This window comes from Macrobrachium rosenbergii, chromosome 8, assembly GCF_040412425.1.
Source record: "Macrobrachium rosenbergii isolate ZJJX-2024 chromosome 8, ASM4041242v1, whole genome shotgun sequence".
NCBI classification, from domain to species: domain Eukaryota; kingdom Metazoa; phylum Arthropoda; class Malacostraca; order Decapoda; family Palaemonidae; genus Macrobrachium; species Macrobrachium rosenbergii.
Genome location: NC_089748.1, coordinates 12,810,630 through 12,836,350, shown reverse-complemented (window position 1 = coordinate 12,836,350; position 25,721 = coordinate 12,810,630). Strand labels below are relative to the sequence as shown.

The following is a 25,721-nucleotide window of genomic DNA, read 5'->3' as shown; positions in this document are numbered from 1 at the left end:
TCTTTGCAGCCTATCCTAATAAGTATTTTATAATCATCATTCGATTTGAAATACTGAATTACTTATCATTCGAATTTAGAGATACATCTACAAAATCAATTGTTTCTCAATATGTATGCATGTCCATAACTGCACTTACTTGTACTGTACTTACAAGATGTGTGTGTATGCGTAAAATACTGCATACAAATCCCAGCCAATATACCCAAGTAAAAATTGCGTCTAACTTTCTTTGGTGCAACTGAGTTTTCTGTAAAGAGTATAATGCTCTATGAAACTCTCGATGTCCTGCAGTATGAAACTCTGAGCCACAACCAGGCAGTGCTCAGTTGCTCCCCAGGTGCATCCAAGTGAAGATGCGTCAGCAGCTGGCACCTCTAGCGGTGCCAGACACACGATCATGGCTAACCTTAATCTTAAATAAAATAAAACCCACTGAGACTAGCAGGCTGTAATTTGGTATGTTTGATGATCAGAGGGTGGATTATCAACATATCAATTTGCAGCCCTCTAGCCTCAGTAGTTTTTAAGATCTGAGGGCAGACAGAAAAAGTGCAGATGGACAGACAAAGCTGTCTCAATAGTTTTCTTTTACAGAAAACTAAACGTATGAACACTGTAGAGAGAGAGAGAGAGAGAGAGAGAGAGAGAGAGAGAGAGAGAGAGAGAGAGAGAGAGAGAGAGAGAGAGAGAAACACACATGCGGCATACAAACACACTGAAGTGCATAGTTCATCCTGACGTGATGCTTCCATGTGTGTATATCCTGTAAACACACAAACATGCTGTACTGTATTAAAAACAGCAATGTGCTGTACACTGTACTGCATTAAGTACCTTAAGTCAATAAAAATAATGTATGAGAGAGAGAGAAAGTGATTCAATAAATAAGGTCTCTCAGTAAGTGCATTTTGTTTCTACAATGATGCAGATTTCTGTACTGTAACACGCTGACATACACAGAAAAAAAACTGTACATACAGTCAAAAAAATTTGCATCACTGTAACTGTGATTGCATGCAATTACACTTTACTTAACCAATCATCTCACATCTCTAGGCACGTGACTGTGAGAAGAACAGAGTGACACTCTCACTTTACAAGAAGAAAACTTTTTACTTGTAAATTTAATAATGTACTGCAAGTACATTAAATTATGTCATCACATTGTACATTTTAGTAAGAAATTTTCACAAGATAAATAACTGCACATACTTCCTTTGCAAATGTAAATACAAAAAAGATTGCGCTGATAACAAGGGCACAATTTCTTCACAGGGCAGACAACTGACGCCAAATGACCGAATGAAGCATACAAATAGCCGGGCATGCTGGGTCACTTACCCAGGAAACAAAGGACCCATGCTCACAGGCAAACCGGATTGTGTGTACATGCATTTGTTGACCTTCAGATTTTTCATAAACAAGTAACACAAATCCACTAACAGGCTACTTAACAGTAATGGGGTTGTTGGGAAACAAATGAATATTAGAATGTGATGTTTGACCCTAATAAAAATGCTGTGAACCTTCATTTAAAACTGTTCTGCTTTATCTATTGCATGTCACACCATACTTACTGTGAAAGTTACCATCCAAAAACTGTCTTGTAAATTCCAAAAATATTTTCATATATTGTACCATAAGTAAATGAAAATCCCAACCGAAAATGGGCCAATATCATAAAAATTAATTAAAACTTCATTAGATTTTAAAACTTTTCATTGTTAGGTATGCAAAACAGTATTTACTCTTCTCTAACCCAAGTTAGTACGTCAATATACAGGTATGAGGAAATATACAGTATCTAGCAAAATGAAGGTTTGACCTCAAACATCATACAGTGACTGAAAGCTGGCTCTTTCTGTTCCTGCTAAATGAAATACCATCACAGCAATAGTGGTAAATTATTTCAATAAAAACATATCTAAACATAATGAACTGAGATTGGTTATGTAATAATAATTTCAAATTTAATTTAATGCCTTCCAATAATGAATTTCACACTTGGAAACAAGTAATTAAAATAAGTACAATACAAGAACAAAAAGTAAACAAATGCTATAGATGCTGCACAGAATTTTATTACAGAGGTCAACCCAAAAGCTGCTATGATGCCTTTGTAAACCAAACAGCAAAGCAAAACAAAAGCTAATAAGTATTCAGAAGCTGTGAAAGCATGAAGTCCCAGATTTTTTTATGAGTATAAAACAGAGAAGGCAATATACTTAATCAACAAATAACAATAACATAATAGAATAAAGATATATGCAAGCAACATTCGAGGGACAAAGGAAAACAGACCACTGACTGAAAGGAAATTCTTTTTATCACCAAAAATTTTCCCAAATAAAATTTACATTTTTTCTATACAAAATGTATGATTTCGTACACAGTATATTAGTGGCAACTTTATGTTGTACAATAGTCCTTTCAAACCATTGTAGTAAACATATTTTCCAGGTCCTCGACACATTATAATTTACAGTGTTCAAGTATTATTGTTAACTGTGATGTAGTGTTTGCCTTCCTTACTGTGCAACACACTCTGATTGATCAAGCCAGGGGATCTACTTATAACCAGGAGGACAATAACAAACATCTTCAAAAATATATTTAAACTTTTCAGACACAAGAGTTCCAAATTGTAAGACTACTGTATATGAAAGGATGCACTTGTGATAAGAAAATTCCATCATTGTACTATTTATTCATTATTTGAAGATGATGTATAACACTCTTTAACTCCTGCCAAGAACTCCAAACACCAAAACTCAAGAAAAGTAAACACTGGGTTTGTAGTGCAATTATACTAGACAGTTTGTTAGACAAGCATTTCACTAAAACTACTAAATCTGCACACATGCGTGCAATGACCTGCAACACCCAAGGACACAATAGTTCTGCAATTCTTAAGCACTAATGTAAACGTTTCATACAGCTAACAAGGGTATTCTAAAAGGCCAATGTAATAAAAGTATATATATGTGATTATAAATTCATCATGTTAGCTTATCTCATAATTGCATCGCCATTGGCCCACTGCAAAGGTATGATAGAGCCATAAGTGCCTAACCTATATTTGTCTTCACTATGTCCCTCTTCTCTGGAGCTTGCATGGAAAATAAAATTAGAATAGGCTTCAATTACACTCACATCACTTATTGTATGCAACATAAAAGGACTGCCAACAGTAAAGTAACACCTGTTTAAAAATACATAACCTGCAACACAAACTCATGAAAAACCACACATAAATTATTGCAATGAAAATTTAAAATGCTGAAAGGATCTGTTTGCAGAATGACCCATAGTTAAATTGTAACTGAGAGAATAACACACATTACCCAGTTCGAGAAAGCATTTCGGTTACCCTGACGTGAAAATTCAATTACATTTTGCAGTCATCAATATTATAATTTTTATCAGTTACTTTGAACACTTTACACTTAATGGTACTTCTTCATTGTATTTTTGTTATAAAATAGGGAAATCAAAGAGAAGTAGTAGTGAGGATAAATGTTGCTGATGTTAAAGCACAGAACCTTTTTCTTATCCATTACACCCCTAGACAATAGATAAATATATTTAAGCATTTTCATCTGAGGCTACAATATCTTTGTCAAGAAAATATTTTCTATAACAATAACACTAAACAGGATTCTGATTCAGAGTAATAACCTATAAATCATGATTAGAATTCCTAAGTAACTGGAATAACATCATAATATTTTACCATTAAAATTAATGCCTAATAAAATATGATCAAAATCCCACCGCTAGGGATCAGTTGCCTTGATATAAATTCTCCACTACTTCTGAGGACATCTACTAAACCCTTCTCCATATCCTTTCTAACTTTATCATTCCACCAAATCTTTTGCCTTTCTATCAACCTTCTACCACTGACAAGCTTCCCCCAACCCTTCTTCACTCCTTCCTCTTCATTCACCCTTGCCACATGCCCAAACCATCTCAATCACAACTCTCTTATTAATAATCTTTATCATTATCACACTTCTAATTTCTCCATTTTCCAGCCTCTCATGCAGCAAGATTCTAAAAATTAACCTCAGCACCTCATTTCTGCTCGTTGCAGCTTCTGTTCCTCCTTCCTTATCAATGTTCACATATCATCACTGGTCTGATTATGGTAGAATATATCTTTATTTTCACACACTACCCCTGCCAACTCCTTCCATTTCCCTCATGCCACTTTCATCCTGCTTTCAATCTCAGCTTCACACCCTCCCTCCTGGCTTAAAGTAGATCCTAAATACTCAAAATTCTCTACCTGTTTGAAATCTAGGCCTTTACTATCCTGTATATACACATAACCTGATGCCTTCCTGAAATTACCTTCATACCACCCCATTCATAAGATTCCTACTACTCTCTTACACTTCTTTGCAATTCTTTTTCAGCCTCAGTTGTAATCACCAGATCATCTGCATATAACAATTCCATATATTTTCATTTCTAATCCCTTTACTCAATACATCCACAACCAGTAAAACCAGAAATGGGCCAAGTGCCGATTCTTAATGTAAATGAACTCTAACTTCTGTTTTGCCACAGGCTGTCATTACTGTTGTTCTTGTTCTTGTACACATCATTTCAACCAATGTAACTAACTTTCCTGGCATGTTCCTCTTTTTTAAACCCCGAAACACTTCTTCCCTTGGTATCCCAACAAATGCCTTCTCATGGTCTATAAATGCCCAGCAGGACTTCCAATTAACTTCCAGCCTCTTTTTCTGTGAATGACTTATATAAAGACCACCTCAACTGTACATTTCCCTCTAATAAAATTGCACTGCTGTTCACAAATCTTCACAGCTGGTCAAAATCTCATATTAAGTATTCTTTCCAAAACCTTAGGCAAATATTCTGTTAGTCTGATTCCTCTATAATTACTATATTCCATATTATCTCCTTTATGTTTAAATACATTTATCATCATATTTTCTTCCCAGTCATTTGTCATTACTCTATCTTTGATGAGACCTGACTGACCAAACCTATACCCACTATCTTCTTAGTTTCTCTTTCTTCTTTTCTATACCATTCCTCAGCACCTTGCACATCTCACCTTCCAATTCTAGAAAGCCCTGAATCTTGTACCTCTACTCCACCACCACTTTTTCTCCCCTTGGGACACTCCATAGTCACTGTTTGCTTAAATGCTTCATCTGCACCTTTCAACCACATTTTCATTTCTTTTTAAATGTTTTCTATTCTGCCAACTTCCTTCTCTCTTGAACTTATTTCTGATTGATGTCTTTCTTTTACATACCTCTTAGTATTTTATTCAAACTGTTCTCCTTTAAGATCTCATATTTTAATTCTTGATCTCTTCAACCTCTTCTTGGATTTTTTCTTTTCATCTTGATATTTATTGCTAGCAACCTATGTTGTTTCATACATGCCTCATAAGGAATTACCTTACAACTTACTGCACTGCTTCTGTGTTCCCTCATAACCATAAGGTCATCTATCTGGGTCTGTACTCCAATACTCTCACACTTTACTAAATGATCATCTGCCTTTACAATGCAGGTGTTCATACAGACCAATTCAAAACTCAGTGCCATTCCTAGTCCATACTCTCCATCTTCATACCTTACTCCAAATTCATGGCCTCCATGAACTTCCTCATACCCATTCCTATTCTTTCTAACTACAATTCATATCTGCTCATTGGATTATTTCATCCCAGTCCTTTACCATTCCAGTTGTTTTTTTCCCATTTTCCCCTAAATTTCCTTCTCTTGCTTCTGGTAACCTAAGAGGTGAGTATGCTGAATTATATTATAAATATTTTTCCCTGCTAGTAACACTATTATTATAAGCCTACCGCTAACTCCTTTTACTTTCACCACTTTTTCTTTCCACTCACTACTGACTGTACCTCCTATTTTGTTTCTTCCTATCTGTGACCCAGAGTAATACAGCTTAAACCTATTACACTACCTACCTCTCTGGTTCACCATCCCTTACACCTAGTCTTTCAACAACTCAGCTTTCCTTTCAGGGTACCAACATTCCAAGATCCTACTCTAACCTTCAACTCCTTCAATAACTTATTTAAGCACAGTCATGTACCCTGTGGTACACCCTGTCCACTGGCAATCCCAGCAGAGGGATCCTGATGTATGTCCCTATGGGGAACACCCTAGCCCTATTCTCATTCTTGAACACATCCAGCATAGTTCAATGGTTTGGCTAAAGTTTGTTGTCAACCACTTGTATTTGCAGTGGGCCTACACTTACTAAAAAGTGTATCTGCAAGGCAGCAGTTATCTTTTTAATTGCTTTTTACGATACACAGAACAAAGGTGGTAGTATTCTTACACCCCACCACAGGGGCACTAGAATTACATGAAGATGGCTGGACTAAATGATGGCCCTGTAATACATTGAGTTTAACATTTTATAACCTACTGGAATGTCATTTCTTGTTTGTATCTTTTTTTATGCAAATTTTAATGTTAGCCTTTATTCAGCTCTTCTTAATTAGGTTGCTTCAGTTCTTCAAAATCCATTAAACAATACTTCATCAGTATTTACTAATCAACTAGAATGAAAAAACACTTAAAATATGAGGAAAACACCTAAAATTTCCTAATTTAATGCCGATTGCACAAGGTTCGCCATACGGATGAAATTTTGGCTAAATTTCTGACACAAGCTGCTTACAGAGGAAGATGAAAACACTGCTGTGACACAACTCTTAACAAGGTATGTTTAAATAAGATGCATTTTGGTTTACACTCTGTCCAGCAATAAAAATGCAACAGTCACTAACGGTTGTCCAAGTGACATCCACTTCAACAACCAGGCTTGTGGCTGAATTATTAAAAAATAAAAAAGTTGAAGTTTTCTATGCATTACCTGGACCTTAACTTAAGGTCACAATGACAAATGAGAGGGAAAGGATCTGAAAGAAATCCCAATGAAGAGGATACCAACAAAATATGATAGCCATACCTCTTAATCTTTGAAAGTACTTAGAAATCTGAAAAACTTTAGCATGCTGTCAACAGACCTTGAAGCTGCTGACTTGTGCAAGGGCTATCACAGTAGCTCTCCAGACATTTGTCCTGGCAAGCTAATAAAAAATATTAAGGAAATAAAAAACATGCCTGCATGATCACATTAAGCATAAATTGTTTGTAATATTTTACAAAAATTAGAAACCTTAGAAATGAAACTTTAATTTTGGAAAAATGGGAGAGTTCTGCATCAACTGATGCTTTTATAAGTTTTCAAGTTCTTTATCTCCAGCAACAAAAAATTCTTTCTTTGCGTTTCTCATGATTACAACTGATAATGATGAAGTTACAATACCAAAACAAAAAGATGAATTATAATGAATGACAGTGTTATGGATGACAACAATGAATTATGAATACCCTGACAATATGTTAGAATTGTTTGTTATATAGGGATTTATGTCATTTTAATGGGCTTGTTTCATAGCCAGTCATCAGTTACTTATTTGTGACAAAGTTGGTCCATTTCCTCCCCTGTGCATCCCACTTATCCAATGGACATATGCAGCTCTCATCCTACCATTTCACATGGTTTTATGTTTTTCCACACTACAAGCCTGCTGTTATACAGGCCCACAGGTCACTTGCTCTACTGCAAACTCTGAAATACATTTTTGCCTGTGGAGACAACACATACTATCATAAGCACAGCCCTGCCAGACATCAAGATGAATGTGGGTGGTTGCCAGACTTTTACAAGGTATGCAACATTCTCCTGACAGCAAGCCTCCATGATAAGTCTCAGTTTAGTCTAGCCCTTTGGGTCCAGGGATTCAGCAGGAGCTGAACTCCAAATGAGAGTGTTTCCTCTCCACCCTGAGCATATTCCAGGATCTGGAAAACATGAAAAGACATCAAATTCCAGTGAGCTATCCTTACTGAACCCAGAAGGCCCATGAGCATTACCCTTTTCCTCATATGAGGAGTAGCAGCTCCTGGGAAGGGATCCAGGCTCTTCCACAAAACAACCAAATGTTAAGAAGGACCCCAAAAGAGACGCCCTCTTTCCTATAACATTCCCGTTCCTCCTATGATAGACCTTTACCCCTAGACTCCCCATCTGTCAGGTAGCACTGATTTGGCTGCCGTGGCCCAACCCATCCAGACAGAGGATCCTAAAGAGATTCTGGTTTGTGCCAGGTTGGAGTTCAAGGAGATCCATAAGGAGATTCTGCAAAATATCATGGAAATCTTGATAGAGTGTTACTATATTCAAGACATTATTGAAAATTCCTTTCAGGAATTGGAGATTGTTACTAAGACATTTGCAGCCCTCAGAAGAGAGACTAACAAGTCCTTGAAGGCCACCCACACAAAAATGGGTACTCTCATTAGGTCCTCAGAGAATGCTAGCACAGAAGTCTATGGCCAAGAAAAAGTTGACTTGGTCTCTTAGATCCTCATTACAATCAGACTTCATTTCCAAGAAGTAGCGCTGACTGGTCTTAACACCTCAACCAGCTTGCTTTCTACCTCCCCAGGAGGGGAAGATGACTGTCAATCCTAGATTTGCTGAATAGCAAATACCTCAATTAATGTACAATAATTGAGGTGGAATGTGGAAATATGGGACAAAGCCACCTTCCCCAATATGGAATGGGTCTTTATCCATCTTTCAGTTGAAATACAGATTTTGCTTAAGGAGAACACTCATTCTTTCTTTTAAATGAGAAAAGTTCTCACTAGGCTTGGCTATGCAGCAGTTTGGTGCCTCTATGGCCAAATCTCAGAAAGGACAGCCACTTTTGAGTTCTATGTGAGGCTCTATCTCCTGTTTTTCTAACCTCTACCTAGTAGTGACTCTGAGGGAGTTCCTGCAGTCTTCTGAGACTGTTCTGGCTGCTGCTGCAAAGATACTTAGGCATTCCCCATGGGAAGTGCCTATGACTTTGTAGAATGATGTCTTAGGGCCCAAAGAGAAGCATTGGTATGATCTCCTCATGGAGTCCATTGTGGCGGAACTCAAAAGCAAGCCTGCTAAAAGAAATTGTACTCTACCTGCTCTGCTGGGTAAATTGGGACCCAAGAAACAATGTTTCCAAGAGTCCAAAGCCCCAATACCTAAGGAGCCCCAATACAACCCAGAGTCATACAGGCCTCCAGTGTCCCTAGAGATTCTTACAAACAACAGAGAGGGACAACAGAAGTTATAAATATAACAGCTTCCCTTTTGTACAGACAGAGAGGGGCCCAATCAAGAGAAAGGGAAAGGGAAAGCAACTCCTGGATTGTCATTAAGGTCAAGAGAAAAGATGGAACCCAACAGGACTTTGTAAACTGAGGATCATCTTGTGCAGCACCAAATGCACTGAAAGTCTTCCCCTTGGGGGCACTGCACTGCATCATCTCCAACAGGTTAAGGTGTCAATAGCTGTGTCCCTCCCACAATTCAAAGGGGCTTTTTCCAACAACCAGACCTCTACTTAGAGAAATGTGCACAAAAGGCTCTCCTAAAGGGAGCCATAGAAAAAAAAGACATGTCCATTCATCACTCTGAATGGAGAATGATCCTCAGCCTGTCAAAGCTGAACATGATGGAGTTCAACTGGTGGCTTACCTCGGCGACTGGCCAGTTTGGGGGACCATTAGAGAGAAGTATTTACAAAACCTACAATTGGTAAGCAACAGACTTTAGACAACAGGCTCATGATCAACTGGGACAAGTCCTCCCTCAAACAAAACAGAAATTTTGTGTGGCTGGGACTTTGTTAGGATATGCTTCATGGCTGGCTGTCCCTTCCTAGGTAGGCTCAGGCCAAAATAAGGAAAGATCTGATCCATGATATTCCCACAGCAATTGGAACAGACCCAGGGCCTACTGCAGTTCAAGTCTCTGGTAGACCTAATCCTCAAATTGCAACTCAAGGACACGATCAGAGTCTGCCTCTCACATGCCTGAAAAGGTTTTGTGAATGTTTCCATCTTCAAAAACATGTGGTTGGGATGATACTCCATCAATGGGCCTGGAAGGGTGCTTTCATCAAACAGGTAGTGATACACAAATGTCTCCTTGATGACATGTGAGGAGGCCATTCAAAGGATTGTCAGGTAGTTGTGAGATGGTCATCTGTTCTAAGGAAATGTTACATCAATTTCCTGGATCTGATGGTCATCTTCCTGTCTCTCAGGATAACATGACAGCAATGACATGCATTAGGGGCTTTGCTCCCGCTCAGCTCCTCTCAATACAGTCATGTCATCTGTCCTACAGATGGCTTAGGCTAGGAAGTGGCACTTGTTAGCAATCCATCTCAAGAGGTTGCTCAACATGACAGCAAACTCCCTCTTGAGGTAGGCAGTGGCTCTGAATGAGTGGATGCTGGACAGACCCTCCTTTTAAGTGACTGCCAACCTGCTTCACATCCGACGGAACTTAACACTCGCCAAGTGGAATGCCCATTTCTTGGAACGACCAAGAAAACACTAAAAAATCAGAACAGGCTACCCTTCCCTTCTGCTAGAAGACTGGCTACTATAATTCCTCTCTTCTCTCATCCTCTTGAATACTATCTTCCTTACTGCACGGTGCATTAATAAATATTAACTCAGAAACTTTATCATCATCCCTGAACAGTCAGCAAGGACTTGTTTAACCAACTAATCTGCTAGTTCTTAGATTAGGTGCATAAACTAGAAATTTTGACACAACCCACTCTGAATAATAATACACCCTAAATGTGGGTTGTTAACATGACGGATCTTGGTAAAGTAATGTTTTACTTAGCAGCATGTTCCAAACTGGATGAGTTGATATCCTTGTAATTATCTCCCTGCCTAAGCAGCTAATTTGTTAAACTGTCTAAGGATATTAAGTACAGACATCATCTTGGAATGAAGATCCATACTGATGGAAACAGGTAAGAAATTTGGTGGTAAACCCTACCAAGGCGGTCTCTTCCACCATTTGGCAAATAAGAACATTTTTCATTATATAAATCTAGTAATGCAGTTAACATACTTTAAAGTGAAGCAACAATTTGTACAGCAATGGTCAGCATGTAAAAACAATAGAATTTATTTGTCAACCTGCATTGTTTACATTTTACTTAAAATGTTTGTTGTGTTACATAATTAACCTAAACGATGTAGCCATACTATTTAACAGAACATGTTTAAGAGAGGGTCTACTTCTTTCTAACAACATGATGTTCTAATAAAGTGTTTTACTCCAAAGATACAATTTTCATAGCCTGTGATGTGATATTTTTGATAAAACACGGTACACTGTACTGTACTTTACTAAATACAACACAGTATTTCTCATTCTTAGGATCATGTTGTAGTACCTCTTCTCTGGTTTGGTATTTTTCAGTGCTTAGATATAATAACTAAAACATATATTAAGACAAAAGATTTATTTTACAATAACACCATAAAAGCTAAACTCATCTATTGAGGCTGACTAAATTAAACATTACTAAAGGCTCACTACAGTATTCAGACATATTAAACAGAAAAATATAGTGTGCCTCTGTTATAATGATTTTCAATGATAGTGAGGAGAAAAAAGTTAAAAGTTGAAGAAAAAAAAGGGGGGAGAAAGCATGAAAATAATTAAAAATAAAACATGGAAAGCAAGGTAATAATAAAAAATTACTATTAATAATAATAATAATAATAATAATAATAATAATAATAATAATAATAATAATAAAAACAGTATTACTAACAACAGTTAAATAAGCATCAATTACATCTGAATTGATTCATATCCCTCAGAGATGCTCAGCGAAAACCAATTACTGTATTTTTATTATTGAGCAGTTTAAAGAGCTCAACAGATCACATTTTAGATTCTCACAAACTCTATCCAAATAACTTAATCTTACTGAAACACAGTACAGTTAATCCTTTCCTAACGGCATGCATCCTTTGATGTGCAATAATGTCTTAAGAGGACTACCAGAGCACATCATGTGATAATCATTATTTTGAGCCACAATATTTGAACAAATTTTGAGGGAAAACATTCAGATCACTTGAATAGGCCATACATATTTATATGGCAACTCTTACGCAACGCTCTAACTTAGGCCCAGTGACACTAGGAATAATGCAGGCAGTCTCCGGTTTACGACGGGTCCGGCTTACGACGTTCCGAGGTTACGACGGAGGAAATATGGCTCCAAAACGGCAGAATAATAAAAATTTCGAGGTTTTTTTGAGGAAAAACTCAATAAAAATGCAGTTTACATCATTTTCAATACACCCAAAGCATTAAAAGTAAGGTTTTTTTAGGATTTTTGACAATTTTTGACGATTTTTCGGTTCACAACGATTTTCGGTTTATGACGCGGCGTAAAAACGGAACCCCCGTCTAAACTGGGGACTGCCTGTAGTTTCCCCTGAGATTTCATGTCCCAGCATATCTTGTATATATTTGCCCATAAATATACTCAAGGACTGTTGTTGGTTTTAGTTGGTATCTTTTACAATATTATGTGATCTGTAACTGTAATTTTGCAAAATAAGGCATAAAAAACTATTAGAAAGAACATGTATAACTCGCCAAAAGGTACCACATCTCCCCATCCCTGTACATCTTGCACATAGTACTTGTTAGTAAATAAATCTACTCTGGGATTGTTGCTGGTTTCAGTTCTTATCTTTTATGATATGATGTGAGCTGTAATCGTAATTTTTCAAAATAAAGTACAAAAAATATTAGAAAGAACATGTACACTATTAACTTTCAATTTCCTGTGGAGGGTATAGAAAATGTTTGAAATTTTTATGCCATAAGCATTTGCATATCTTCCTCTTTCCATTGATTTTTTTTTTTTAAATAGGCAGACCTTAAAGTTTGCCTGTTCATGAGGTTTTGTTAATGTATATATAGGCCTGTAAGAGTTAAGGAAACTAGACATCTACAAATATGAATGGAAGAAATTAAAAAGCAACACAGCTTGTTGACAAATGGACACTCCTAGGAACCTTTAAAGTAAGCTACAATCTGACATCAGTCTTTTTTCAAAACAAAAATTTCTTGCCTCATAACAGAGAATGGACACCTGATTGAAATTTTTTAAAAAGACCATTGCCCCATAAACATAAAATATGACCTTCTTTTAAGTATCCACACCTCTTCTGGAATTTAGTTCATGTCAAGACAAAAGATAATCTTTTCTTTATGTCAATTCACCAGCATCAGTTCCATGTATAGGACTAGAATAGTATGACACACCATCATGTACATATATCTAAACTGTAACTAAATTCTATATTCAGCTGTAATAATTTTTCATTCTATATCAGCAATAAATATCTTCCTCTATTTTTTCTATACATAAAAGCAGGCTTAATGTGATCAGCATTCACAAAATTATTTTACTCCTGTGCTCTAACAGAATTATTCTTTAAGGACTCAACAACATTCTTTCATCTTATAAAATTGCAGAACTTCTACAAAATTAAGGAGGATGCTGACAATGCAGTGATTAAAAAACAGAAAAAATTTTACAAAGACCAAAAACCTAAGCTATACCCAAAAGAAAATTACTACTGTATAATCAAATATACAATCAATGCATAAATGCACTTAGGTGAATGCTGTTTAATGCAATCTCAAAATTTACTTACCTGTAGTGAGAGCAGCAGTCCACTCTTGCTCCCCAGTTGCCCCCCAGAGAAGTGTAGCATGGCTCTTATCCTTGACAGGTGCTACTGCAACTGGCACTCGTGTAAGTGTACCTCCCATGCCTGATTTTTGAGGTGTAGTGTAGCGAAGAGATGCTGAAAAATATACACCATTATTTCCTGCATAACTTCAATATTATCATACAAAATTCAATATAAAGTACAAGAAAAACAGGAATAATTTCAAATTTAATCAACCACATAAAAAACTGGAAATTACTTAACCAACAAAATGCCAAAGTACTCTTCATTTCTTAATTCAAAACAAATAAAAATCAAGCATTATATATGACAAATATAATACTCATCATCATAAACATTTCTATTTTGATTTTTTCCTTCCCAGGTTAGATATGATGTGAGCTTTTTCCTCCCTACTTGGCCCAATGCACTTTGTACCTGAATTCCCATCTGGTTGACGGCTTTTCTACTGCTTTACCCTAACCAGCTCCTCGTCGCTTCTCATCATAAGGAAAACCATTTCTATCTTTGAGATATGTCTATTTTTTAGCTGCTGGACTTATCCCTCCAGTCCTTTGCTTTTACTAATGGAAATTTTGACTTACCAGTAGTCTAGTTATCTCTTTCCATTTCATCCAAGTTAAAATGTTTCTTACTGTCTCTCAATCACCGCTTCACTATCCACTGTATCCCTAAGCTATTAAAAACATTCTGCTTCTTTTAAGTCTTGCCACTCCATCACAGCAGTGTTCTGTAATTTTGTGGATCAGAGCCATTAACTACACAACTTTGCTATCTATAAGCTTTAAAGATGACCTGCCATAGCTTGTAAGAGATTGTATTCCTTGTGACCGGCTTCTTACAATGTCCAGCGAATATAAACAACCTCTAGACATCATTTCTAGTCTTCTTGGTTCTCCTTAGGCAGCAAAAACTGGCTCTCACTGGAACAGTAGAAGATCCTCCTCATTACTCAGGGATCATGCAAGAGATGGAGTGATGAAGGGTACTGCGGAACAGTCCTGGCTGCCTTGTTTTGGGTTTTCACTAAAAAGTCAGGTAAAAATGACAATTCTCTGACATAAAACCTCTAGAATGCATAATCCTCCCAGAGATAGTGTTAATATCACTGACCTGTTTCAAAGATGGAAATGGGGAGAAAAACTGCTGGATGATCCTCTTTTGTTTTACTGAAGACCCCAAATCTAGATCATGAAACTTAAGGAGTGGGAGAGGGCACCCCTATAGCTCTCAATGATAGATGCTGATAACTTTCCCTGGCAAAGAAAGTGAAGAAAATTTCCGTTCCCCAGATCAGCAGGGTAATCTAGATCAACTCCTATTACAAAACATTACACTAACTAGACTCAACTTCACTTGGCCTAGTAGAGGCTATTGGATGAAGCTCTGCAAGACCCTTGGCTGTCTAATGTGAAACCTCCAACTTGACCCATGCTGATCAACCTCCAACTATGAAACTGCTTAGAGGTTGCTGTGGTATCTGAGGAAGTGTGGCTGCCTAAGCAACTTCTCCCAGGCTGGAAGCTGCCAAAGACTGTCCAATCATGCTGTGGCCAAAGAGAAGTCATGTGCCATCCTTACATTCCTGGAAACTACAAGCTTCTCTAGGACTTGCCTGATAAATTAAAAGGATGAAAAACATACCTGTGAGGTTATCCCTAGATGGCATCATCTCATCTAATCATCCAAGCTCCTTGGTCCACAGCCTGCAGTTCAAGTTCACTGCAAGCAAATCCACCAATAGCATGCCCCAGTGAAACCAAGATGTCTTGCACATCCCTGGAAGCATTGCTATTCTGACTGATGGACATACTCCCCTAAGCTGAGACTGTCTAGCACTACACTGTGTATTCCTGGACACAAAAGAATACTGACTTCAATACATGAAAGCTGAAGTGTTACCTTCTGTCCAGCGACATCATACTTACTGTCACCAGGTGGTCAAGTAGGTGTGCTACCAATATTGGATGAACATGTCCATGAACATCAGTCTCTGGGAAAATACAATCCAGCTGTGTTCCAACTAGAAGTCAATGATCATGCTACTACTACTCAAGACCTTCCAAGAAACCATCCAAGGCTATGACTGTGTGGCTGTTTAGTGACGACACTCCACCAGGGTTCTCCCTAACTGTATCTAGGGCAACCAAACCTGAAGCAACTATGGGGGACTAACTCTGTCAGGACTCTAGAGGCCTGATCAAGGATTACAGTGACTAGGCCAGGAGATTAGGTCTGACACAAAACTGCTGGGTTAAGGGCAAAAATCTCCTGCTCCTATCCTCTGACAGGTGAACTAAAGCTACTTCCAAGTTAATGTCACCATTCATATGAGGTCAATGTGGTCATAGTAGTCAAGTGGTAAGCATTTGGCAGCTTTATTTGGAAGACCCCTTAGTTCCTTCCCTGCACAGGATTCTTTGCATGCTGGCAAGCACAACTAAGATTAAGATGGAAGTGGTGGTGAAGGAGAGTGTGAATCTGGTTTTTGTTTCAGGCATCAGAAATCTGTGCTTAGAAGACTTTTAGACCCATTTATTTTCCCAAGAGATAGTAAAAGACCTCACGAAAAAGCTGGACACTAGGGCCATTGAGGAAACATTGAATATTTTGGGAGCATAGTCATCTGTGCAAGTCTCAATTCAGCACACAGTATCACTGGCCCTGGGGAAGAGAAGACAGGATAATCTAGATCAGGCTACAGCTCCTTTTAACATCCTTTTATTGCAGTCCTTGCTCAGGATGTTGAGATTCTTATTCAGTGCCTATTCAGCATGACTTGACCATATCCAACAAATCCCTAAATCTCCCAAGAGACTTGGATATAAATGCCATTCATCAGAGCTCGTCAGAAAACAAGTGGCAAGTAAATGGACATCCTGTGCTGAAACAATGCTAGTTGTAAAATCAGAAAATTGAGTAACATTAGGGCTGGTCAGTACAGAGATGGGCAACCACATGGGAAAACCAGATCCTGTTGGCATATTCTTGTTAAAATTTATGGATATGCTGTGGCTCAGTTAGCTCTGGGGCAGCACTTTGTAAAATGAGATCTACTAAAGTAGAGGTACTTACCTACAGAATCTGAGTTATCTCTACCCCAACCTTTTAACAAGGTGAGCAGGCAAGAATTTTCTCAGAGTAAAAGCACTCAAGTAATTAACCTCATTTTATTTAGACCCTAAAGTAGCAATGAGATGTGTGAAATTTGCCATCTTCATCATTGTCAACTTCCATTTAAACAAGTTTTTGATATGGTCACTACACAGAGTCCACACTCCCATGCCATTTACTGGTGAGGATGCCCTTTGCTGAAACAGTTGTCCCCTCGAGTCTCGGATTATACTAAAGTTACAGTTTTCTTGAATATGATTTCCTGTTTCTTGTAGCCATGGGTTCTATTACCTTTCTTAATTTAAATAGCTCTCACAAAGGTCCTTCAAGCATCAAGCCAATTCTTGGATTTTAGTAGCTTGTTTCCTTCCCACTTTAGTTATTCTCTGAGTTATAAGCACTGGGCTTGTTGTAGCACAAACCTAATCTTTAGTTAAGAAAAAAAATTACCATAACACTGAAGATGTTCCACCCTCAAAGATGTACCCTGATTTTGGCTGTCAAAATTTTGAAAAAAATAAAAAATAAAAAACTAAGGTTGAACCACTTTCACGAGTTGAAGGCTTTGTTTTGGTTGGTGTGCATTTTGATTATTGTAATTTTTTTAGTTCATCTATTTGAAAAATATATTGTTTGTTGTTTTTCAAGTTCACTGATTTTAATATTTAATAAGCTTTTCTTTAGTTGACATACTGGTGAACTGATAAACTTCAACAGATTACCAAGTAACATATGAGGTATAACAGCCCAGCTGTGTTTCACCTGCAGTTTTCTTGGCTATCATAGTCTCCACATGTGCAAATAGATGGGGGTTCATGTGATGCACCTTTTTAGGATTTCTAAATTAGATGTATGTTGATGAAGCAGTTCATTTTAACCACAGAGAGATAAATATGGAATAACATTTCACTATACGGTTACACTTTTTAAAAATGCCGCACAAACATGGCATTCCAATTAGAGCAAAATAAAAACAGAAAAAAGATTAAAGTCAAAACAACAAATATAACAAATAAGAAAAAAAGGTTTTCACGTAGGAAAAACCTGTTTTTGGTAGTTGCTGTTGAGTCCTCAAGGAGTTACCCCTCCATGGTGTGCCAGCACCCCATGGTGACTAGACTAATATCAAAGAAATATCTTTTAGCCTGGTCTTGTAGCAGGGTATTGTGTCATAATGAAAACACTATGATGCGTGATAGAGTATAACGGACTCAAAGATAAGAGGGCATTTTCCCTTATCTTCAGAGAATCTGAACCCAGTTTTCCAACGTCAAAACCTGCAAGAAGTGACTATTGAGCATTGCGCGTCCGCAATCTTGTTTTCGACCAGGAAGTTAAAAGACCAGGAGCCATTACTCTCTGCTAGTCAACGTAGGATGATTCCTTGCCCAAATCCCATGCCTTTTTGTCAGGGGAGTGGGAGGGTTTTGAGGACTCAACAGCAACTACCAAAAACAGGTCTTTCCTACATCAAAACCTGTTTTTTGATAGTGTAGTTGCGTGTTTTCTCCTCAAGAAGCTTTACAGAGAAATTGACAAGTGTCAGAAAGCTTAAGCTCTCAAAATTTTAATCCCAACAACCCAAAGAAAAAAAAAAATAAAAACATTTCTTGTCAGAAGTCAAGCCACAAGTTTCAAACCCCATTCCTTATTCTGAAAACCTTTTGGGTTTTATAACAAGAAACAAGAAACTAAACAAGAACTTGTGTTTTTAGGGTGAACTTCTATAGTCACTTACTTAAGTATGATGGGTATGGTTGCAGTCTTGCCACACCTTCCCTAGCAATAGTCATCATACCCGGCCAGTGGTTTATTTGTGCTAGGATGTAGGAAAATAGGAATTTCTGGGATGTTTGCCATGACCTCTAGTGCTTGAGTGCTTGAACTGGGCATAATGTTTTGTCTGTTACATTGAATTTCATAAAAGAATAAGAGATTTCCTTCTTAAAGGAATGATGGGCCAGGGGACAATAATAATTGATTATCAGCAGTTTGAGTGAAGTATCATCCCCATCTAAGGGAGCCCAGTTCACTAATACAGGCTCCTGATGCTAATGCAATCAGGAAGATTGCCTTTTGTAGCATGTGAGTTATGGTTGTATTGGGTCCGCTGAATTGAGGGTTAGATAGAAGTCTAAGTACCTAGTTCAGGGACCAAGTAATTGGAAGTCTTTCGGGAGCGAGTATTTGTAAAGCAAAAGACAGCAGCAAGGAAGTGACAACTATGCTGGAGTCACTCCCAAATCCATAAAGCAAAGGTTCCATTAATGCTGCCTTGTATGCCATGATTGTTGTAACCGCAAGACGTTTGTCTTCAAAAGGGTATACTGTATAAGAAAATTTAAAAGTGCTTCTATAGAAATCTTAACTGGGCTCTCAGTATGGATATAATCTAACCATATCTTCCATATGGACTGGTATTGCCGGATAGACAATGTCCAAATTTTTGCAATGTTGGGTGAGTAGTTTTCACAGTAGATACCTAATATTTAAAAAAATCCATATGTGAAGGTCTTGTCTCAGAGAGGAGGATGCGTAAACGACTTTCCCTACTACTTTCTGGGACAGAACAGCGGACGATAGTGGAATTGATCTTTTCGCCTGTTGTTGAAGTAATAGGAACCAATGCCTGTTTGGCCAATTTGGGACTATTAAGTAAGCTATTCCTCTGAAGGTTAGGAGTTTGCTCTAAACCTTTGAAATCTGGGACAATGGAGAAAAAGATACATCATCCTCCACTTGTTCCAGTCTTGCAGGAAGGCATCTCTTGCTGCTGATTGATTGTCCAAGTTCGGAGACACATATACTGGGAGCTTGTGATTCTCGTGTGTAGTGAACAGGTCCACATCCGGTTGTGAAAGCATGTTGGCTATTGTTTGAAAAGAGTGGTTGTCCAACATCCACTCTGCTGAGGCAGTCATTTTCCTTGATAGAGAGTGTGCTATTACATTGAGAGACCCTGTGAGGTGAATTGCAGACAGATGCCATTTCTTTGCTTGTGCCACCCGAAGGACGGCTAGCATTATCATATTGTATGCCTGTTTGTGCATCTGTAAATAACTTCAATGTGCATGTATTGTACATCATTCGAACAGCCATTCTTTGTACTTTATCGTGCTGAACAGCAAAATGTAAAAATACCAACGTTTCCATATAATAATCGTTGCCGTATATTTCTTGGGAAAAAAAAAATATTGTCTGTAACATAATGACAATTGCTCAATTTTATTCTAACAATACATATATCTTTCTTTTGTGCATTTTATAGGAAATTTATTCAGCTTTCTAATGTTACCCTTATTTTTTTTTCTATCTTTATTCCTTACTTAGGTACGATAAGAAACGTCAACATAAGTAGGTTGGAAAATCTGAAAATTGCACTCCGTAAAAAATTAGCATTTTTTAATCAGTAACAGCTAATTAGCAAATACATTTATAGCAAAATGATTGATTCCACGTTAAATTTCAAACTTTTCCACACAATTTATGTATAAAATAAACTCCCCAAATCTAATTATTATATTTTTCATGATTATTTAAAAAAAAAAATCTATGATTTTCCTTAAAAATTTCATATTCATCACATCTTTTTTATTATTTCTAAGCCTTGCAAAGATCTTCTGATTGCTTTAGGAAAATATTCAATCATTTGCCGACATCATAAAACAAACCAGAAGAGTATATCAGTTATAGTTTGGACGTATCGATTTTTACAAAGAAACTTTTCCGCGTGAGCCCCACTTTTCCCTCCACGGCGTAAGTCGTGTACCGGGTAGCGCTATAGGAACCCCTGTAAGCGCGAGAGGGTTAATTTAGGTTACTACCTAATCCAGGTTATTTAAATCACCTTTAGGATATGTAATCCTAAGTTATAGGCTACAGACATCTACTACAGTATACTCTAAATTATTCTCACTGAATTTGTTCTCATGTAGGCTACTGCCTAGCTGTTGTAGACATTGTTATCTGAAAGGATTATCTAAATTAATAATAAATTGTCGAACATTTCTTAAGTTAAAACTACTAAATAGAATGACCAATTCTTCAAATTTTGCATTTTTTACACACTGTATAGCAACAGAAATCGTGAACACAAATTGTGAGAAAAAACCGTCCATGTGCTTGCAAAATAAAGGCCAGACTCTGGGTTGCATACACAAATTAACACCTGTTCCACAGTTTATACTTACAATTTTTAACTGGAGCTTAAAAATGAGCACTTAACTTTCAAGTTCAGATGTTTCCATGATCCTCGCTGATGAAAAAATTGAGAATTGAAGCAATTTTGTGAGGAGCACTAACTTGCTGTATGCACTTCACTGGCTAGAAGAGGATAATGGCTCCTGGTCTTTTACCTGCCTAGTCGAAAACCAGATGGCAGATGCGCATGAACAATAAGTCACTTCTTACAGGTTTTGACGTTGGAAAACTGGGCTCAGCTTCGCTGAAGATAAGGGAAAATGACCTCTTATCTTTGAGTCCATTATACTCTATCACAAGTCATAGTGTTTTCATTTCGACACAATACCCAGCTACAAGATCAGGCTAAAAGATATTTCTTTGATACAGCACTAGTCTAGTCACCATGGAGTGCTGGCACACCATGGAGGGGTAACTCCTTGAAGATGAAACAAGCGACTACAATATAAAAAATTTAATCTTCAAAACCTGAAAATATTTTGCACATTGTTACCATTAAATTCTTCAAGAGTTCCACATAAACATAACATGAATTTGTTTGATTACAAGTCTTGCTAATATTATTATTATTATTATTATTATTATTATTATTATTATTATTATTATTATTATTATTATTATTATTATTATTATCATTATTATTATTATTATTATTATTACTATTCAGAAGATGAACCCTATTCATATGGAACAAGCCCACAGGGGCCAATGACTTAAAATTCAAGCTTCCAAAGAATATGGTGTTCATTAGAAAGAACAAGAGGTAATGGGAAATACAAAAAGATAAGACCACTTAAAACAGGAAAAATTCAAAAAATAAATAGATAAAAAAGTAACTAGATTATTAAAATTCAAGTTGAACTGTACTAGGGTAGCAATGCATTGCATATTCGCTTGAACTTATGAAGTTCCAATTGCACAACATCCTTAGGGAGACTTCCACAGTCCAACAGTGTGAGGAATAAAGGACCTCTGGAAATGAGAAGTTTGACAGTGAGGCATATTTACTGCATATTGGCGCTGCTGTTCAGCGAATCTGGTTGCTCTCAGCAATAAAAGGTGATCAGGGATCAACTGTGAATGTGAAAGATCTGTTACAATACAACGTATGAAAAATTGACAAACAAAAGACCATCCGTAGATGGTCCAAGTCATAACTGCTAATACTGTATTAGGAAACAGAAACTTACCATCATGAACCACTCTATGTAAAAGAGAAATCTCTGGCAGAAGCAGAAATCCATACCAGAGAACAGTATTCTAATAAAGGAAGCATAAACGACCTAAAACAGATTGCACTGACTTTATCACTCTTATAAATATGTGAGGCCTTTCATACAATGTCTAGCTTTTGTGCAGCATTTACTGACACTTTCATTAGATGTTTATCAAAAGTAACATGTTAGTAAAAAATTACACCTAGAATAGTTAAAGCTTCAGACTCATTCTGCAGAGTCCCATCCACCTGAAGGGGAGGATGGATTAGAATATTCGGGCAAGTTCTGCTAATCAATAGTGTTTATATTTTACTGGAGTTCAGCCTTATACCACACTGACTACACCATTCATTAATCCAGTCCATGTCACAACTGAGAATAAGGGCAGCTGCATTTCTCATAAGTGAAGACTTTAAGACTTTACTACACCCAAGTGTTGCATCATCAGCATACTGAACAATCTTGTTTTCCAGGCCAACAACCATATCGCTTGTATAAACTAAAAATAACAGTAGACCAAGAACACAACCCTGTGGAACTCCAGACACAATAGGTCTTGGGTTGCTAAAGATCCAATCAACAGCAACTTGCTGCTGCCTACCTGTATGGAAATCTTGACACAAACCCAAAACTTATGCACCCACTCCAAGATTCTGAAGTTTATAAATGCCTTGTAATTTATGCAATTGAAAGCAGTACTAAAATCCATTTGAATTACTCTACACTCAAAACCCTTATTAAGGTTCTTTTGCAAATAGCATGTCAAATTTGAAAGAGACTCACAGGTACCTAACTACTTCCTATATATTCATATTCACTAACAGCTAACAATCCTTTAGATTCCACATACTTATACAGTGGCTTAAAAATAAGTTATTCTGGAACTTTGAAGAGCACAAGGATAATAGAAATTCGTCTGTAATTACTGCAGTCTACAGGTATGCCATTCTTCAGAACAGGCACTGTATTACTAAGCTAGCGCTCATCGGCAAAGATATTACATCAACATAAAACAGTAAACCCCCCGAATTCATGGGCTCAAAATTCGCAGACTCACCAATTTGTAGATTTCTCTATGGAACATAAATACACATTATTTGCGGACAATTTGCTTATTCGCGGTATTTTTTCGCTGAGAGATATTCCCTAATTACAGTATTTTCATATCATTTTCATGATTAAATGCACTTTTTGTGATCAAACTATTAAAATACTCGGGTATAAGCATTTTTGAAGGGTTTTTTGTGTTTGAACTACCAAAATAGGCAGTTCTAAGCATTTTTAGAGGGGTTTTAAGTATTCGAGGATTTTAGCTATCTGCGGGGGTTGTGGTACACATCCTCTATGAATCCAGGGGGTCCACTGTACTAATCTTTGGAGACAACACACTAGGCATCTCTTTAAAAAAATGAAGAGAAGAAGTAATCAGTATCTTCACCCCAGTTATCAAGATTATCAAGAATCTTTACAACATCCCAAGAGCGAAATGCAAATTTTGTCAGAATAGGTTCAGGATGACAAGTATCAGGGAGAGGGACATCCTCAGCTGACTGCATAGCTTCAAAGGCTTGATGAAGCAGTTCAGTCTTTTCCCTAAGGCCTGTAACCAATCTACCATCATCTGGCATCATCTGACCCAAAGATAGATGATGCCAATTTGGTCCACCACAGATGAGGCTGAGTAATTCCTTTCAGTTTCCTCTTTAGGGAATTAATGTACTTTTTCTCAGTTATATGGTAAATTCTATTTGCAACATGGTGAGACTAAACAAAAGTGGCTTCATTTTCATGTGAACCATCAGGATCTTCTCCACCCCCATTATCAAGATAATCAAGATTTTTTTTTTAACATCCCTAAAGCAAAATGCAAGTTTGTCAGAATTTGACTCAGGATGGCAAGTATCAGGGATAGCGACATCCTCAGCTGACTGCATAGCTTCAAAAGATCAGTGAAACAGTTCAGCCTTTTCCTTAGGGCCTGTAACAAATCTACCAAAGACAGATGATGCCAATTTGGTCCACCACAAATGAGGCTGAGTAATGCCTTCGAATTTCCTCTTTAACCCTTAATGGACGGATCCCCTCAATAGAGGATCTAAAACAGGTTATGGGTGGTGAACGGATCCCCTCTGAGGAGGATAATATTATGCGCCATACGATTTGGCTGTATCGAGCGGGGAAGTTTCCAATACTTCAATGGCCCATAAATGAATTGTGGCAACTAAAGAATTCAGCTCAGCTCAGTCGTGGGCGCTTCATGGAATCTAGTACTGTTCTTGCCTTGAAGGGGGAATGTCTTGCTCCTTTCTCTCCCATGACATCTTTTTATTTATTTGCTCATAAATATACCCAAGGACTGCTGTTGGTTTTGGTTCTTATCTTTTATGACATGATGTCAGTTATAATTGTAATCTTGCAAAGAAATATTAGAAAAAACATGTATAAATCCAAAAAAAGTTACTGCATTTACAACAAATATGCTCAGAATTTATTACCGATTTTACTTCTTATCTGTTATGATATTAAGTGAGCTGTAATTATAATTTTACAAAATAAAATTAAATAAATTATAAGAAAAAACATGTATAACTTGGTAAAATTTACAAGTGTTTTGTGAAAGAGGCCCCACACAGGGTTGTAAATAGTCACTTTCAACTTCCTGTAAAAGGTAGGGAAAATTTTTTAGAATTTTTTTCTTACATCACGTGCATTTGCATATCTTCTGCTTACCATTAATATGTTTTTTCTTAAATTGGCAAACCTTAAAGTTTGTCTTGTCTGGGGAGTTGAATGATATATAATTAGCCCGTCCCTTAAGGATTAAAGAATTATTGTAATTTCTCTCAGTTATATGGTAAATTCTATTGCATCATGGTGAGTCTCAACAAAAAGTTTAATTTTTATGTGAATGATTTCATTTCCATGTGTTAAATTTGGACTGTTTATTATGGTAAGCTCATCTACAAATGTCATCAAACCATGGCTGGTCATTTGTCCTGAATTTGATGACCTTTCTAGGGACATAACATATTTGCCGGCATATAAGCAGCACCCTCGCATAAGACGCACCCCTATTTTACAATAATATTTTATGGAAAAAACAATTTTAGTACATTTCATCATACATTTATTTAAAAGATATTTTAAAGTGGTTTTGTAGGGAAAAATGTATGTTTCTGTGCATGAAATACAATAATGTGAGAGTATACTGGAATAAAGTATGGGCTCTGTATGAAATTTACCATAAATAATCAACATTTATGTTACTGTGACAAACCACCAGGGCAGCGCTATAATTTTCTTTACATCCACTCATTGCAAATGGCTGACAGGCTAACTGCCAACATATCATAAGCAATTTTCATAAGTTTGTGATAACAGACTAATAATTAGGCTTGCTTTTCAATGTTTTATTATTAGCAACAATTTTTGTGCATACCCAGCGCGCCCATCATATAGCCTACAGCATTCAGTCTCCTATCCGTAACACGGCTGCATTGGATGCAAGGCAGTTTTT

The 25,721-nt window shown here is 37.1% G+C and overlaps 1 protein-coding gene across 1 annotated transcript in view; it reads right to left on the bottom strand.

Annotated features, from left to right (window-relative positions):
• The window catches only part of Iml1 (GATOR complex protein Iml1), a 596,567-nt gene that overhangs the window by 342,607 nt on the left and 228,239 nt on the right, over positions 1 to 25,721 (bottom strand). The window contains 1 exon segment of the mRNA XM_067107292.1: positions 13,635 to 13,787. Coding sequence (XP_066963393.1) covers positions 13,635 to 13,787 — 153 coding nt within the window.